Raw genomic sequence first — 15,584 nt, forward strand, 5'->3', positions numbered from 1 at the left:
AATTTCCTGGTTAATATTCTTATTAGACAAAACCTTAGGAAGAAAACCGGGTTTGGTACGCAAAACTACCTTATCTGTGTGGAACACCAAGTAAGGTGAGTCACACTGTAAAGCAGATAACTCTGAAACTCTTCGAGCAGAAGAGATAGCTACCAAAAACAAAACTTTCCAAGATAAAAGTTTAATATTTATGGAATGTAAAGGTTCAAACGGAACCCCTTGCAGAACTGAAAGAACTAAGTTCAGACTCCATGGCGGAGCCACAGGTCTATAAACAGGATTGATTCTGACTAAAGCCTGACTAAACGCTTGAACGTCTGGTACCTCTGCCAGACGTTTGTGTAAAAGAATAGACAAAGCAGATATCTGTCCTTTTAAAGGAACTAGCTGATAATCCTTTCTCCAAGCTGGCAAAGAGAATGACTGGGGGGTGGAGCTAGAGGGGGAGCTATATGGACAGCTCTGCTGTGTGCTCTCTTTGCCACTTCCTGTTAGGGCGGAGAATATCCCACAAGTAAAGGATGAATTTGTGGACTGGATACACCTTACAAGAGAAATTTGGGTTCGCGAACGGGCGCACCGCCATAGACTTCAATGGGCAGGCGAATTTTAAAACCCACAGGGACTCCTTCTGGCCACAATAGTGATGGAAAAGTGGTTTTTAGGGGACTAACACCTGGACTGTGGCATGCCGGTGGGGGAGCCATGGCAAAACTCCCATGGAAAATTACATAGTTGATGCAGAGTCTGGTTTTAATCCATAAAGGGCATAAATCACCTAACATTCCTAAATTGTTTGGAATAACGTGCTTTAAAACATCAGGTATGATGTTGTATCGATCAGGTAGTGTAAGGGTTACGCCCGCTTCACAGTGACAGACCAAACTCCCCGTTTAAAGGGACAGTTACACCAGAATTTTTATTGTTTTAAAAGATAGATAATCCCTTTATTACCCATTTCCCAGTTTTGCATAACTAACACATTTATAATAATATACTTTTAACCTCTGATTATCTTGTATCTAAGCCTCTGCAAACTGCCCCTTTTTTCAGTTCTTTTGACAGACTTGCAGTCTAGTCAATCAGTGCCTGCTCCCAGATAACTTCTCGTGCACGAGCACAGTGTTATCTATATGAAATACGTGAACTAACACCCTCTAGTGGTGAAAAACTGTTAAAATGCAATCTGAAAGGAGGTGGGCTTAAAGGTCTAAGAAATTAGCATATGAACCTCCCAGGTTAAGCTTTCAACTAAGAATACCAAGAGAATAAAGCAAAATTGGTGATAAAAATACCTGAATATCCCTTGACATGTATATATATTTTTTTTAGAAGACATCCCAAAGTATTGATCTAGGCCCATTTTGGTATATTTCATGCCACCATTTCAGCGCCAAATGTGATCAAATAAAAAAAAAATTGTTCACTTTTTCACAAACTTTAGGTTTCTCACAGAAATTATTTACAAACAACTTATGCAATTATGGCATAAGTGGTTGTAAATGCTTCTCTGGGATCCCCTTTGTTCAGAAATAGCAGACATATGGCTTTGGCGTTGCTTTTTGGTAATTAGAAGGCTGCTAAATGCCACTGCGTACCACACGTGTTTTATGCCCAGCAGTGAAGGGGTTAATTAGGGAGCATGTAGGGAGCTTGTAGAGTTAATTTTAGCTTAAGTGTAGTAGACAACCCAAAGTATTGATCTAGGCCCATTTTGGTATATTTAATGCCACCATTTCACCGCCAAATGCGATCAAATTTAAAAAATTTTTTTTCACTTTTTCACAAATTTTAGGCTTCTCACTGAAATTATTTACAAACAGCTTGTGCAATTATGGCACAAATTGTTGTAAGTGCTTCTCTGGGATTCTCTTTGTTCAGAAATAGCAGGCATATATGACTTTGGCGTTGCTTTCTGGTAATTAGAAGGCCGCTAAATGCTGCTGCGCATCACACGTGTATTATGGCTAGCAGTGAAGGGGTTAATTAGGTAGTTTGTAGGGAGCTTGCAGGGTTAATTTTAGCTGTAGTGTAGAGATCAGCCTCCCACCTGACACATCAGACCCCCTGATCCCTCACAAACAGCTCCCTTCCCTCCCCCACCCCACAATTGTCCCCGTCATCTTAAGTACTGCCAGAAAGAAAATTTTCATGGATATAGAATCTATTAGAGTTCCCAAGAAAGGAACCCTTGTCTGTGGAATTAGTGAACTCTTTTCTAAATTCACCTTCCACCCGTGAGTCCTTAGAAAGGACAAAACCATGTCGGTATGAGACTTTGTCAATTGATAAGACGACGCCTGGATCAGAATATCGTCCAGATAAGGCGCCACTGCAATGCCCCACGGCCTGAGAACCGCCAGCAGAGACCCTAGAACCTTTGTGAATATCCTGGGTGCCGTGGCCAGCCAAAAGGGCAGAGCCAAGAACTGAAAATGTTTGTCCAGAAAGGCAAATCTTAGGAACTGGTGATGATCTTTGTGGATAGGAATGTGAAGGTATGCATCCTTTAAATCCACGGTAGTCATATATCCTGGATCAATGGAAGAATTGTCCGAATCGTCTCCATCTTGAATGATGGGACTCTGAGGAACTTGTTTAGACTCTTGAGATCTAAAATGGGTTTAAAAGTTCCCTCTTTTTTGGGAACCACAAAAAGATTTGAGTAAACCCCTGCCCCTGTTCCTCTATTGGAACGGGACAAATTACACCCATAGTGGAGAGGTCTTTTACACAACGTAAGAAAGCCTCTTTTTGTCAGGTCTACAGACAATCGTGAAAGAAGAAACCTTCCCCTTGGGAGGGAATTTTTGAACTCCAGTAGATACCCCTGAGACACTATTTCTAGTGTCCAGGGATCCTGAAAGTTTTTTATCCGAGCCTGGACAAAAAGAGAAAGTCTGCCCTCTACTAGATCCGGTCCCGGATTGGGGGCCGCCCCTTCATGCTGTCTTGGGAGCAGCAGCGGGCTTCTTGGGTTATTTACCCTTGTTCCAAGTCTGGTTGGGTCTCCAGACGGATTTGGCTTGTGCAAAGTTCCCTTCCTGTTTAGTGGAAGAAGAGGGGACTCCCTTGAAGTTTCGAAAGGAACGAAAATTACTCTGTCTACCCCTCTGCTTAGCAGTCTTATCCTGAGGTAGGAGATGACCCTTACCTCCCGTAATGTCAGAAATGATCTCTTTCAAGTCAGGCCTGAATAGGGTCTTATCCTTGAAAGGAATAGCCAAAAGCTTGGATTTAGAGGACACATCCGCAGACCAAGATTTTAACCATAAGGCTCTGCGTGCTAAAATGGAAAATCCTGCGTTCTTAGCCGCCAATTTGACAATTTGGAAAGCGGCATCCATAACAAAAGAATTCGCCAGCTTAAGGGCCTTAATTCTATCCATTATTTCCTCTAAAGAGGTCTCAGTCTTAAGAGACTCTTCTAAGGCATCAAACCAAAATGCGGCTGCAGTTGTAACAGGGACAATGCAGGCCATCGGTTGTAATAGAAACCTTTGATGAATAAATAGCTTTTTCAGAAGACCCTCCAACTTTTTGTCCATAGGGTCTTTGAAAGCACAACTGTCCTCAATAGGGATAGTCATACGCTTAGCCAGGGTAGATATAGCTCCCTCCACCTTAGGGACCGTTTGCCAAGAATCCCGAACGATATCAGCTATAGGGTACATTTTCTTAAAGGTAGGGGAAGGTGAAAACGGAATACCCGGTCTTTCCCATTCCCGTGTAATAATATCCGAAATTCTCTTAGGAACTTCAGAGCCCTGGGAGTGTACATCGGAGATCGCCATCAATCAAAGACTCAGAAGTCGCCTGGACCACCTGGCCGCTCTTCTACTACATTTGCCTTGCAACACTGGCAACTTAAACAAAACTTCTGTAAGAGTAGACGACATTACTGCCGCCATATCCTGCAGAGTAAATGAGGTGGACGCAGTTGATGGCGCCTGAGCGGGTGTTAAAGGCAGTGACGCTTGGGGAGAAAGTAGCGGCATACCCCGAGTCATCAAGCTGAGAAGCATCTTTAGAGCTATTTCCATTAAAGAAAATTTGTTCTTTAAAATGTAGAGCCCTCTCAGTACAGGAGGGACAAAATGTAAGAGGGGGTTCCATATTGGCAGCTAAGCACATAGAACAAGTCTGTTCCAGTAGGTCAGCCATGTTAAACAGAAAAACAAGGGCAATATTGGACGTGTCAGATATACGAAAATAACAAAAAAAGCACTGTATCTTAAAATTTGAAAAACGACAAAATTTCTACGATATAATTTTTCTACTGCAAATGTATAACAATAAGTAATATGCAGTTATATTTACATCATTAGGTATTATAGTCCTTCTGACTAAAATTAACCCCTGCACCAAACGGCTCCGCTGTGGCGCCTACCTCACACCAACAAGATGCCCAAGAATCACTGCTTAAGTCCGCTTGCGAGTAAGTCAAACCAAGCGGACCTAGGAAGCAACAGGAGCTCCGTAATATTCCTCCGTTGCAGAGACCGGAATAACAAATGCGCGCGAAAGTTAAGCCCCGCCCTTCGTGGGCGGTATAGAGAAAAACCAACGCAGCATGAAAATAATCAATGTCGGGTAAACCCGACTCGTTTAACAGCCAAAGTGTCCCTCAAAGCAAACCATTGTTTCAAAAATAAAGGTATAATGAACCCTTTGTACACAATCTTTCTCCATCGTCAGCCTGCTTATAAGTGATACCGTTTCTGACCCCTTAACCAAAACGGATCACATAAGTACACCAACCCACTGCATATTATATAAATGGTATAAGGGAACAGATAGGGGAATAAAACTTTATTATGCAAGTTATTTCCCCACTTGTGTTGCAGCAGCTAACGTCCAGTCTGTTCTGATCTACACTCTCCCCAGAAAACAAAAGGACTGTACATACCGTAGTGCTGATCTGAACCTGTCCCACACGAAGAAGAGGTCTCTTTACATCACCTCCTGCAGGTCTGTGGGGACAAATAGGGCCTTATGTAACATCTTATAAGACCATCAGCAGAGCAGCACCAGCATGGGGAGTGAAGCGATAATGTAGAAAACTCCTCAGTTCCCATTGCTGAAATTTCTGATGCTCCACCCTGAGAAAAATAGTACTCACTGGCACCATTTGAAAATAATAAACTCTTGATTGAAGAATCTAAACTAACACCTCACTTTACCTCTTCCTATCACTAACACAGGCAAAGAGAATGACTGGAGTGGGAGGGAAGGGAGGAGCTATATATACAGCTCTGCTGTGGTGCTCTGTGCCTCCGCCTGCTGACCAGGAGGCGTAATCCTATAAAAATGAAATCCGTGGACTCGTCATATCTTGTAAAAGAAAAGGTATGCCCGGTCTCTCCCACTCCTTAGCAATGATCTCAGTAGCTCTTTGAGGAACTGGAAATACGCCTGTGTAGGAAGGAACCTCGAAATATCTGTCCAGTTTACTAGACTTCTTAGAGACAACCACAACTGTGGAGTCACTGTCGTCCAAGGTAACTAAAACCTCCCTGAATAGACGAAGGTGTTCTAGTTTAAACCTGAAAGAAACCACCTCCATGTCCGTCAGAGGTAACAGACTCTCCGAATCTTCAGATTCTACGGCAGTACCCTCCTCTTCAGGTCGTTGGGAGGATACCTCTGAAATTGCAACAATTGCGTCAGAAACCTCGCTTACTGAATGTCTGACTTTCCTCTTACGTTTGCCCTGCAACATTGGAAAAGCAGACAAAGCATCAGAAATAGTAGAAGACATAAGAGAAACTATGTCTTTTAAAGAAACCCCAGAAGGGACTATAGCAGAAGTGCAGAGCACTGCTTGCGAGGGCTGTAAAATTTGGGACGCTTGGGGAGAAAGCTGCGGCATATATTGACCCTCATCATTAGACTCTTGGACAACATCAGCCTTAGAGGAGATTGGCTCTGAAATAATAATTTCCCTATAATTCAAAGTCCTCTCAATTCATGAGGGGCAGAAAGGGATTGGTGGTTCCACATTGGTGTCAAAACATAAGGAGCAATTGACATCTTGCAAGTCCCCTTGGTCCATGCTTGTTCACAATTGACCAAATAGCAAATAAAAAATCTTAAATTTATCTGCAAATATTAAATAGAAAAACCGTTACTGTCTCTTTAAATTCAAAACTGTTCCTTTTTTTTTTACTGTAAACCGTTTCAGCAAACGATTAAATTAAAAAAAATTACACCTCAGCAACTCTGCTGAAAGTGCTCCTACCTGACTGAAGATCAGCCAATTTCCTCTTATCAACTCCAGACAATCCGTTTAGCGCTGCTGAAAAGGAAATGCTGTTTCTATACTAGAAATGCATGCCCTGCTTCACCATGCGACTAGCACAGACCGGACAAATCCTTCCTAATGTCGCTCTGTCAGACCTGAAGTGCAACTAAAGTAGCGCGCAAACAGGAAGGACAGCCAATCATGGGCGTTAACTTATGCCGAAACTACCCGCTCGTCATAGTTAGAAAACAGTGTGAAACCACCAGAGCCATAACACCAGCCTTACTCCAGCCCCAGTGACTTAAGTAACACTGCCAAAATACTCTCCATCCAGGAAAGATTGTAATGTCCCAAACAAAGTGCCACCTTCCCTTCAGTACCCCTTATGTTCAGAGTGTGCTTACTTTATTTCTGAGTTTCTTTACTGATTCAATGTGCCCCAGAAAAATAAAGTCGCACTTACCTTAGCTTCTGCCTTGCAGCAAGGCAGCTCTCAGGCTTGAGAGGTCCTCTCCCTCACATCGACCTGAGGAGAATAAAATGCTGAGTAAATGTTTACCTCAGACTGAAGGATATAGGGCAGCAAGAAAACATGGGAGGCGCAGTGAGAATTATGTCCCACAAGTTCCCATTGCTCTAAAGCCACCAATGCTCTACTGAAGAGACTGATATGGAATATGGCTACACCCTAGAACAAAGCAGCACAATCTTGCACTACTTTAAAAAGAATAAACTTTTGATTGAAGAATCTATACCAACACCTCACGTTACCACTTCCTATCACTAACGTAGGCAAAGAGAATGACTGGAGTGGGAGGGAAGGGGGGAGGAGCTAGTTAACGGCTCTGCTGTGGTGCTCTTTGCTGCCTCCTGCTGACCAGGAGGTGAATATCTCATTAATAATTAAGATGATCCGTGGACTCATCGTGTCATAAAAAAAAAATATCGGATTAGAAAACAATGGTTTAAAAGCATTTAAAAAGTTACATTTATTCATTTTAAAAACTCTGCAGCTTGTAATAAAGTCTTAAAAACACTGGTGAATATGATTATCTTCTCTCACTTAATTGCGGCCAATTAGGGCTTGCTGTAAGATTCAAGCAAGTAGTAGCATTTCCAGTATTATAATTTAACTTCCAGTCTCTTGAGAAGCTTGAAACAAGAAACATCTATATTGCAATTTGTTAATAGTTCATGGTGAATCACATGTTTGTGTCTAATGACCCTTTATAATGAAAGCAATCTCATTTCTAGGTTTGTGTGCCTACAACTTCATTAAAAAGGGACATAAAACCAACATTTTCTCTCATGATTCATATAGAGCATACAATTTTAAACAACGTTCAGTTTACTTTTAACTTTAAATCTTTAGGGCTTCATGTCCCTTTAAATGTACCTTTCAAATGAGGATACTGAAGAATTCTCAGGATACCGATTTCTGTCTCTATGATCAAAATCATTGAATCTGGTAGGCTGGCGGTTAAAGTCAGATCCATGACTGAACCGAGAGTCTGTATCAACCGCCATCTTCTTCTCATTCCAGAAAGGTTCATCTCGTCTACAGAAACATTTTTAATTAAGGGGGGGAAGAATAATACGCATAATAAATAAAAACAAAATTTATGCTTACCTGATAAATTTATTTATCTTGTGGTGTATCCAGTCCACGGATCATCCATTACTTGTGGGATATTCTCCTTCCCAACAGGAAGCTGCAAGAGGATCACCCACAGCAGAGCTGTCTAGCTCCTCCTCTAAACTGCCACTCCCAGTCATTCGACCAAAGACAAGCAAGAGAAAGGAGAAAATATAGGGTGCAGTGGTGACTAGTTTAAAAATAAAACACACCTGCCTTAAAATGACAGGGCGGGCCGTGGACTGGATACACCACAAGAGAAATAAATTTATCAGGTAAGCATAAATTTTGTTTTCTCTTGTAAGGTGTATCCAGTCCACGGATCATCCATTACTTGTGGGATACCAATACCAAAGCTATAGGACACTGATGAAGGGAGGGACAAAGCAGGTGCTTAAACGGAAGGCACCACTGCCTGCAAGACCTTTCTCCCAAAAATAGCCTCCGAAGAAGCAAAAGTATCAAATTTATAGAATTTTGAAAAAGTATGAAGCAAAGACCAAGTCGCCGCCTTACAAATCTGTTCAACAGAAGCCTCATTTTTAAAAGCCCATGTGGAAGCTACCGCTCTAGTAGAATGAGCTGTAATCCTTTCAGGAGGCTGCTGGCCAGCAGTCTCATAAGCTAAGCGTATTATACTCCTTAGCCAAAAAGAAAGAGAAGTTGCCGAAGCCTTTTGGCCTCTCCTCTGTCCAGAGTAGACAACAAACAATGCAGATGTTTGACGAAAATCTTTAGTAGCTTGTAAATAAAACTTTAAAGCACGAACCATGTCAAGATTGTGTAAAAGACGTTCCTTCGTTGAAGTAGGATTAGGACACAGTGACGGTACAACAATCTCCTGATTGATAATTTTATTAGATACCACCTTAGGTAGAAATCCAGGTTTGGTACGTAACACTACCTTATCTGTATGAAAAATGAGATAAGGGGAATCACATTGTAAAGCAGATAACTCCGAAACAATTTGAGCCGAGGAGATAGCTACTAAAAACAGAACTTTCCAAGATAAGAGCTTAATATCTATGGAATGCAAAGGTTCAAACGGAACCCCTTGAAGAACCTTAAGAACTACATTTAAACTCCAAGGCGGAGCAACAGGTTTAAACACAGGCTTGATACTGACTAAAGCCTGACAAAACGCCTGCACGTCTGGAACCTCAGCCAGACGTTTGTGCAAAAGGACAGAGCAGAAATGTGTCCCTTTAAGGAACTCGCGGACAAACCCTTCTCCAATCCATCTTGGAGAAAAGATAATATCCTAGGAATCCTGACCTTACTCCATGAGTAACCCTTGGATTCACACCAATGAAGATATTTAAACCATATCTTATGATAGATTTTCCTGGTGACAGGCTTTCGCGCCTGTATTAAGTTATCAATGACCAACTCGGAGAAACCACGCTTTGATAAAATCAAGCGTTCAATATCCAAGCAGTCAGACGCAGAGAAATTAGATTTGGATGGTTGAAAGGACCCTGAAGTAGAAGGTCCTGTCTCAGAGGCAGAGTCCATGGTGGAAAGGATGACATGTCCACCAGATCTGCATACCAAGTCCTGTGTGGCCACGCAGGTGCTATCAAAATCACTGATGCTCTCTCCTGCTTGACCTTGGCAATCAGACGAGGGAGCAGAGGAAACAGTGGAAACACATAAGCCAGGTTGAAGGACCAAGGCGCTGCTAGAGCATCTATCAGCGCTGCCTTGGGATCCCTGGACCGGGATCCGTAACAAGGAAGCTTGGCGTTCTGGCGAGACGCCATGAGATCCAGTTCTGGTTTGCCCCAACGATGAATCAACTGTGCAAACACCTCCGGATGGAGCTCCCACTCCCCCGGATGAAAAGTCTGTCGACTTAGAAAATCTGCCTCCCAGTTCTCTACTCCTGGGATATGGATAGCCGATAGGTGGCAAGAGTGAATCTCTGCCCATCGAATTATCTTTGAAACCTCCAACATCGCTAGGGAACTCCTTGTTCCCCCTTGATGGTTGATGTAAGCTACAGTCGTGATGTTGTCCGACTGAAATCTGATGAACCTCACTGCCACTAGCTGAGGCCAAACCTGAAGAGCATTGAATATCGCTCTTAGTTCCAGAATGTTTATCGGAAGGAGTGCCTCCTCCTGAGTCCACGACCCCTGAGCCTTCAGAGAGTTCCAGACTGCCCCCCAGCCCAGAAGGCTGGCATCTGTTGTTAATATTGTCCAATCTGGCCTGCGGAAGGTCATAGCTTTGGACAGATGGACCCGAGATAGCCACAAGAGAAGAGAATCCCTGGTCTCTTGAACCAGATTTAGTAGAGGGGACAAATCTGTGTAATCCCCATTCCACTGACTGAGCATGTAGATTTGCAGCGGTCAGATGTAGGCAGGCAAACGGAACTATGTCCATTGCCGCTACCATTAAGCCGATTACTTCCATACACTGAGCCACCGAAGGGCGAGAAGTAGAATAAAGAACACGGCAGGAATTTAGAAGTTTTGACAACCTGTCCTCTGTCAGGTAAATCCTCATTTCTACAGAATCTATCAGAGTTCCCAGGAAAGAAACTCTTGTGAGAGGGGACAGAGAACTCTTCTTTTCGTTCACTTTCCACCCATGAGACCTCAGGAATGCCAGAACAATGTCCGTATGGGACTTGGCAATTTGGAAATTTGACGCCTGTAGCAGAATGTTGTCTAAGTAAGGGGCTACTGCTATGCCCCGCGGCCTTAGGACCGCCAGAAGTGACCCCAGAACCTTCGTAAAGATTCTTGGTGCCGTAGCTAACCCAAAGGGAAGAGCCACAAACTGGTAATGCCTGTCTAGGAAGGCGAACCTGAGAAACCGATGATCTTTGTGTATTGGAATGTGAAGATAAGCATCCTTTAAGTCCACGGTAGTCATGTATTGACCCTCCTGGATCATAGGTAGGATGGTTCGAATAGTCTCCATCTTGAAAGATGGGACCCTGAGAAATTTGTTTAGGATCTTGAGATCCAAGATTGGTCTGAAGGTTCCCTCTTTCTTGGGAACCACCAATAGATTTGAATAGAAGCCTTGCCCCTGTTCCTCCTTTGGAACTGGGTGGATCACTCCCATAACTAGGAGGTCTTGAACACAATGTAAGAATGCCTCTCTCTTTATCTGGTCTGCAGATAATTGTGAAAGGTGAAATCTTCCCTTTGGGGAAGAAGCTTTGAAGTCCAGAAGATATGCCTGGGACACAATTTCCAATGCTCAGGGATCCTGGACATCTCTTGCCCAATCCTGGGCGAAGAGAGAAAGTCTATGCCCTACTAGATCCGTTACCGGATCGGGGGCCGATCTTTCATGCTGTCTTAGAGGCAGCAGCAGGCTTCTTGGCCTGTTTACCTTTGTTCCAAGCCTGGTTAGGTCTCCAGACCGGCTTGGGGTGGGCAAAATTTCCCTCTTGTTTTGCATTAGAGGAAGTGGATGCCGCGCTCGTCTTAAAGTTTCGAAAGGCACGAAAATTAGTTTGTTTGGTCCTTCATTTGTTAGACCTATCCTGAGGAAGGGCATGACCTTTTCCTCCAGAAATATCAGAAATGATCTCCTTCAGTCCAGGCCCGAATACGGTCTGCCCCTTGAAGGGAATGTTGAGAAGCTTTGACTTTGAAGTAACGTCAGCTGACCAGGATTTAAGCCATAGAGCCCTACGCGCCTGAATAGCAAAACCTGAGTTCTTAGCCGTTAGTTTAGTTAAATGAACAACAGCGTCAGAAACAAATGAATTGGCTAGCTTAAGCGCTTTAAGCTTGTCAAGTATATCATCCAATGGGGTTTCTACCTGTAAGGCCTCTTCCAGAGACTCAAACCAGAAGGCCGCAGCAGCAGTGACCGGGGCAATGCATGCAAGAGGCTGGAGAATAAAAGCATGTTGAATAAACATTTTCTTAAGGTAACCCTCTAACTTTTTATCCATTGGATCTAGGAAAGCACAACCGTCCTCGACGGGGATAGTTGTACGCTAAGCTAGGGTAGAAACTACTCCCTCCATCTTAGGGACCGTTTGCCATAAGTCCCGTGTAGCGGCATCTATTGGAAACATTTTCTTAAAAATAGGAGGGGGAGAGAACGGTACACCTGGTGGTGTAAACAGGCACTGCATAGTATTTATCCAATCTACACAATTTCTCTGGCACTATAATGGTGTCACAGTCATCCAGAGTAGCTAAAACCTCCCTGAGCAACACGCGGAGGTGTTCAAGCTTAAATTTAAATGTTGACATATCAGAATCAGGTTGAAGCATCTTCCCTGAGTCAGAAAAATCACCCACAAATAGAAGCTCTCTTGCCTCAGCTTCTGCATATTGTGAGGGGATATCAGACATAGCTACTAAAGCGTCAGAGTGCTCTGTATTTCTTCTAGCCCCAGAGCTGTCTCGCTTTCCTTGTAACCCTGGTAGTTATGGATCATCCTTACAGCGGTATTGTTCAAACTGCCGCCATGTCTTGTAAAGTAAATGCCATGGGCGCGCTAGATGTACTTGGCGCCTCTTGAGCGGGTGTCCCTTGAGCGGGAGTCAAAGGTTCTGACACGTGGGGCGAGTTAGTCGGCATAACTTCCCCCTTGTCAGTTTCCTCTTGTGATAAATCTTTTAAAGACAGAATATGATCTTTATAACAAAGTAAAATCAGTACATTTGGTAGACATTCTAAGAGGGGGTTCCACAATGGCTTCTAAACATAATGAACAAGGAGTTTCCTCTATGTCAGACATGTTTAAATAGACTAGCAATGAGACCAGCAAGCTTGGAAAACACTTTGATAAATGTAAACAAGCAAAAAATAAAAACGGTACTTTGCCTTTAAGAGAAACAAAAAATGTCAGAAATTGAAAAACAGTGATAAAAAGCAGTAAATCTTACGAAATTTTTTACAGTGTGTATAATAGACTAACAGAGCATTGCACCCACTTGCAAATGGATGATTAACCCCTTAGTTTCAAAACCGGATCAAAAAAACGATAAACGTTTTTCAACAGTCACAACAAACTGCCACAGCTCTGCTGTGGCCCTACCTGCCCATACAACGACTTTGGAAGGCACAAAAACTCTTTAGAGAGTGTTCAGGGGACTCCTTCAGGGAAACTGGATGTCTCAAGCTGCAAAATCTAATGCGCATTTAAGCGCGAAAATAGGCCCCTCCCAACCTGTATTCACAGTGAGAGGGCCTAACAAAACTATCCCTAGGCAAAATCTAGCCAGCCATGTGGAAAAAACTGGGCCCCAATAAAGTTTTATCACCAATATGTATAAAAAAAAACGTTTAAACACTTCCAGCAAACGTTTAATTTTTCAGAAATGTGAGAAAGTAATAAGAATATTACCCTTTACAGCAAGCATGATACTAGTCGTTATTAAATCACTGTAATCAGGCTTACCTTAAATAAATCCGGTATTAACAGCATTTTCTAGCATATTTATTTCTCTAGAAAAATTTAAACTGCACATACCTCATAGCAGGAGACCCTGCACGCCATTCCCTCAGCTGAAGTTACCTCTCTCTTCAGTTATGTGTGAGAACAGCAATGGATCTTAGTTACAACCTGCTAAGATCATCAAAGACCACAGGCAGACTCTTCTTCTACTTTCTGCCTGAGGCTAAAATAGTACAACTCCGGTACCATTTGAAAATAAACTTTTGATTGAAGATAAACTAAATAAATTCACCACATCTCTCTAGCTACTTCCTTTCTTGTCGAGAGCTGCAAGATAATGACTGGGAGTGGCAGTTAGAGGAGGAGCTATATAGACAGCTCTGCTGTGGGTGATCCTCTTGCAGCTTCCTGTTGGGAAGGAGAATATCCCACAAGTAATGGATGATCCGTGGACTGGATACACCTTACAAGAGAAACAATGTCCACAAATATCAACTTTTAGTACCATTTACAATTTACTAAAACTTCTGCATACCATAAGGTATAAACAAAGTATTAACACAGAACTGCTATAATTACCACAAAGGTGGGGGAGAGAACCAACATACTCTACAAAAAAATAAATAAAAGCGCATTACTCAATTACAAAGAACATACCACTAGACTGAAAAGGACACTCTTCACTGTGTTCCTCACAAATTTTTATTTAAAATCTAAATGTTGACTATCTAGTAGTTGTAGTAGTTGACTATTTAGTAGTGGAATACCGCATTCGGTAATATCACAGCATAGATTTAGAAAATAAGGCAGACTTCCATTCATGATTTTTTTTACATTTTGTATATTTATCCCAAATGCTACCTTTTTATGACCTAACGTTTAGCGCCGTTCCTCCGAACGCCCCCACCCCCAGGGGCTTTCAGCCCCTTTCATGACACGTCACATTGAATAACAGTGTGCCTTATTTTCTAAAATCTATGCTGTGAAGTTACCGAATGTGGGCAAGTTTACATTCACTTTAAAGCTCAAAACCCATCTTCAACTGTGCCCGTTTAAAAAAGCAGTTCTCCAAAATACCAGCTAAAATTCAATAGAATTTTCTACCAAACAAAGAAAACTTAAATTCAGATTTAGATCCACCAAATAAAAAAATATATACAAAATAAACAAAAATAAAACATAAGTATCTTAAATCCTATTACTATTTACAATCTGAAGTCACAGCAAATCTTCATAAAAATTACTGGGATAGAGCTTGTTATGTTACAACGTAAATGTGCAAAGGGAAAAAAAAAGACAATATGTGCTTGATTTTTTTTATTTTTTTTTAGAGTTGCCTTCAAAACAAATGAAACCGCTATAAAATAGCCAAGTATCTCTTCAACGTTCAATTGTAAATTAGGTAAATCGCTTGCAAATGTGATTGTAAGACTTTAATGGAATGCACTTTTTTCACTAGCAACAGTTGCAGTGAATATTACCTGTGATCAACATCACGTGGGCGCTTTAGAGAATTCCTTTTCTCCTGTTCAAAACGAAGTTGCTCTTGTTGTCTACGCAATTCTTCTCTTTCACGAGCAATACGCTCAGCTTCTTTTCGCCTTTCCTTTAAAATTAAAGACTTCAGTCATTCTCACCTTAAATGCAAGGCGCTTTTTCAACACATGTATTTCCTAAAAATCAGTTATCAACTATTGGACTTACTGGGCTCACACAAGGTCATACTTAAAACAAGACCTGTTTCCCGTCATCAAGGAGTAACTTTCAAGATTAGAATGATTATAACTTTAAATTAAGATGGAACTTCTCAACTGAAATATCTTTATGGGAAAAAAAAAAAACAAAAAAAATATAACACGTGTATCTTCTTTAACACAATGAAACAAAGCAAGGTTTCGCAAGAGGTCTCAACACTAAACCCAAATTAAATACCTTATACGATGGATAGAAAGTCTACACACCATTATGAAATGGAAGGTTTTTGGAATGTAAAGAAAGAACGGACACAGTCTCTCTTTGGGTCATTTTGATGGTTTTAGATGGTGCTACCACCACCATGTTTCAAAGTCAATATGGTGTTCCTTGGATGATTATCTTTATTGTTTTTGAGCCAAAAAACAAAATGTATGCTTACCTGATAAATTTATTTCTTTTTTGACACAATGAGTCCATGAATCATCTTAATTACTAATGGGATATTTACCTCCTGGTCAGCTCAGCAGGAGGCGGCAAAGAGCACCACAGCAGAGCTGTTAAATATCAATTCCCTTTACTCCCAACCCAGTAATTCTACCGAAGTAAAGGAGAGAAAGGAAGTAACA

The 15,584-nt window shown here is 41.9% G+C and overlaps 1 protein-coding gene across 2 annotated transcripts in view; it reads right to left on the minus strand.

Moving 5' to 3' along the window:
- Positions 1-15,584, minus strand: part of SLTM (SAFB like transcription modulator) — a 365,442-nt gene that overhangs the window by 100,619 nt on the left and 249,239 nt on the right. For both annotated transcript variants that reach the window (XM_053717529.1, XM_053717528.1), the window contains exons 15-16: positions 14,745-14,869; positions 7,641-7,802 (exon numbers count right to left, since the gene is read on the minus strand). In XM_053717529.1, coding sequence (XP_053573504.1) covers positions 7,641-7,802; positions 14,745-14,869 — 287 coding nt within the window. The remainder of the gene's footprint in view (positions 1-7,640; positions 7,803-14,744; positions 14,870-15,584) is intronic.

Source organism: Bombina bombina, chromosome 6 (assembly GCF_027579735.1).
Source record: "Bombina bombina isolate aBomBom1 chromosome 6, aBomBom1.pri, whole genome shotgun sequence".
Lineage (NCBI taxonomy): Eukaryota > Metazoa > Chordata > Amphibia > Anura > Bombinatoridae > Bombina > Bombina bombina.